Source organism: Juglans regia, chromosome 3 (genome assembly GCF_001411555.2).
Source record: "Juglans regia cultivar Chandler chromosome 3, Walnut 2.0, whole genome shotgun sequence".
NCBI classification, from domain to species: Eukaryota; Viridiplantae; Streptophyta; class Magnoliopsida; order Fagales; family Juglandaceae; genus Juglans; species Juglans regia.
The window spans coordinates 13,521,672-13,524,491 of NC_049903.1; the positions used below are offsets into that span (position 1 = coordinate 13,521,672).

The following is a 2,820-nucleotide window of genomic DNA, read 5'->3' on the forward strand; positions in this document are numbered from 1 at the left end:
TTATCTATAAATAGACCCATTGGTCTGCCATTTGAAGATGACAGAATATAATTTCGAATTCTCTCTCTATCCCAAGTTCTTCACTTATTCATATTATTAGAACTTGTTAGAATCTGTTTGTTCTCGAGAGAACAGATTTCTAATTTTCTTGGTTGAATAGCAAAATCTGAGGGTATTCGGAGTCTAATTTCGTGCATAACGCAGTTAGACAAACAGACTTGTTCTGGGCTTCATTGTATCTTGGAGGTAAATTCGCTTGTAACCCGTGTGCATACCGTTATTGGTGGGGGCGAATATTGTCTTAAGGAAAGCGACATTGTAACGTGCCTTGAAGCAAACTTTCTCTGACTATTGTTTTTTTTTTTTGCTGCCCCATTTGTACCAACAATCTTAAGACAATAATCGATTACTAATGGCACATAGTTTGAGAGAGTTTGCTGCGGATTTTGTTAAACTCGAACGTTTTGATAGAGCCAATTTTCGACGCTGGCAAAAGAAGATGCACTTTCTCCTGGCCAGTCTTAAAGTGGTGTATGTTCTAACCACTCCTAGGCCGCCTGCAAATGAGGATGAGACAATTGCTCAAAGTCGGGCAAGAATCAAGTGGGAACAAGACGACTACATCTGCAAGGGTCACATCTGCAATGCAATGTCTGACACATTGTTCGACGCGTACCAGAACAAAGCAACAGCCAAGGATCTGTGGGACGCACTTGAGGCTAAGTATCTTTTAGAAGATGCTACAAGTAAGAAATTTCTGGCTACCAAATTTTTCAGTTATAAAATGGTAGACTCTAGGCCTATTGTTGAACAACTCAATGAAATTATGCATATTCTTGATCAATTCACTCAACACAATATGAAGATGGATGATTTTATATCGGTTTCATCCATTATCAATAAACTTCCTCCATCATGGAAAGACTACAAAAGAAGTCTAAAGCATAGAAAGGAGGAAATGTCTCTGGAAGATCTAAGCCAACATCTTCGTATAGAAGAGGAAATAAGGCTCAGAGATGGTAAAGAAGAGCGTGACTCTTTGACCTCTAATATGCATATGGTAGAGGAAGGAAAGACTCACAAAATTGGACAACTCAAGAAATCTGGATATGAAAACCGGAAGAGAAAGAATGACTTTGGAAGAAAACAAAGTTACTTCCAAGGCAAGAATCAGAAGAAACTGAGTGTAAATTGCTTTCAATGTGGAAAGTAGGGGTGTGCAAAATTCCAAAAATTCCGACTCCGTCCGACTTCCGCTCCGACTTCGTCGGAGTCATCGGAATTCGGAGTCAGAATTCGGAGTAGCTCCGAATATCTATTCGGAGTCGGAGTCGGAGTCGGAGCTCCAAGAAGCTCCGATTCTGACTCCGAAATTTTTTTTACTGTACACTTTCGCTCGAGCGAGGTGTCGAGCGCAAGTCAAGCACACGTTGTATTGAACATTGGCTCGAGCGAAAGTCGAGCGGAAGTCAAGCGAACCTCGAGCGCACGTCGAGCGCACGTCGAGCTCCGATCTTATGTCGGAGCTCCTATAGGAGGTCGGAGCTCCGACCTCCGATCGGAGTCGGACTCCGACTCCAGTTCGGACTCGGAGTCGGAGCTCCAATTTGGCTTCGACTCTTGTCGGAGTCGGAGGTCGGAAACGAGCACTCCGACTCCGTCGGAGTCGGAGACCAGCCCTAGTGGAAAGCCAGGCCATTACAAAAGAGATTGTCGTTTCCTTAAAAAGAAACAACAAAACTCTGACTCCAAAGAGAATTTTATGGCCATGATTTCTGAGGTCAATATTCTCGAAGGAGACAACTCTTGGTGGATTGACTCAGGAGCAACAAGACATGTTTGCAAAGACAAGAGTTTGTTTAAAAAGTATGAGTCGGAAGAAGATGGATGTGTTATCTACATGGGAAATTCATCCACTGCTACAGTTAAAGGCAAAGGCACAATAGATTTGGAGTTCACTTCTGGAAAAATGCTTACTCTCATGGATGTATATCATGTACCAGAAGTTAGGAAAAATCTTGTATCTGGTAGTCTTCTGAATAAGTATGGGTTTAAATTAGTCTTTGAGTCAGATAAATTTGTTCTGACCAAAGGGGGTAATTTTGTGGGGAAGGGATATCTGAGTGAAGGCATGTTCAAACTTAATATTAATAATAAAGTGAATGTTTCTGCTTATATGATTGATTCATATTCTTTATGGCATTGTCGTTTAGGACATGTTCATGCTAGAAAGCTTGATGACATGGTTAATTTAAGTTTAATTCCTAAATATGCTAAAGATGTGATAGATAAATGTAGAATATGCATGCAAACAAAAATTACAAGAAAACCTTTTTCTAGAGTAGAAAGGACTTCATCTTTATTGCAATTAATACACAGTGATGTATGTGACATGCATAGCACGCCTACTAGAGGAGGTAAAAAATATTTTGTGACTTTTATAGATGATTTCTCTAGATATTGCTATGTTTATTTGATGCATTCAAAGGACCAAGTTTTGGATAATTTTAAGGCATATAAAAATGAAGCAGAAAATCAATGTGATGTCAAGATAAAATGTCTTAGATCCGATAGAGGAGGTGAATATCACTTTCCTGCTTATTGTGAATCTGTAAGCATTATTCATGAAACTACTATGGCTTACACTCCACAACAAAATGGAGTGGCAGAAAGGAAAAACAGAACTTTAGTAGAAATGGTTAATGCCATGCTTACTAATTCTGGTTTAAACAAAAGTTTTTGGGGAGAAGCAATGCTGACAGCATGCTATATTTTGAATAGAATACCCCACAAGAAAATTAAAGTTTCTCCATATGAATT

At 39.5% G+C, this 2,820-nt stretch overlaps 1 protein-coding gene across 1 annotated transcript; it reads left to right on the forward strand.

The window, feature by feature from the left end:
• Positions 1 to 412: 412 nt before the first annotated feature.
• LOC108980991 lies at positions 413 to 1,213 on the forward strand. The gene has a single exon (XM_018952060.1). The coding sequence runs from the start codon at positions 413 to 415 to the stop codon at positions 1,211 to 1,213; it is 801 nt and encodes a 266-aa protein (XP_018807605.1).
• The last annotated feature ends 1,607 nt before the right edge of the window (positions 1,214 to 2,820 follow it).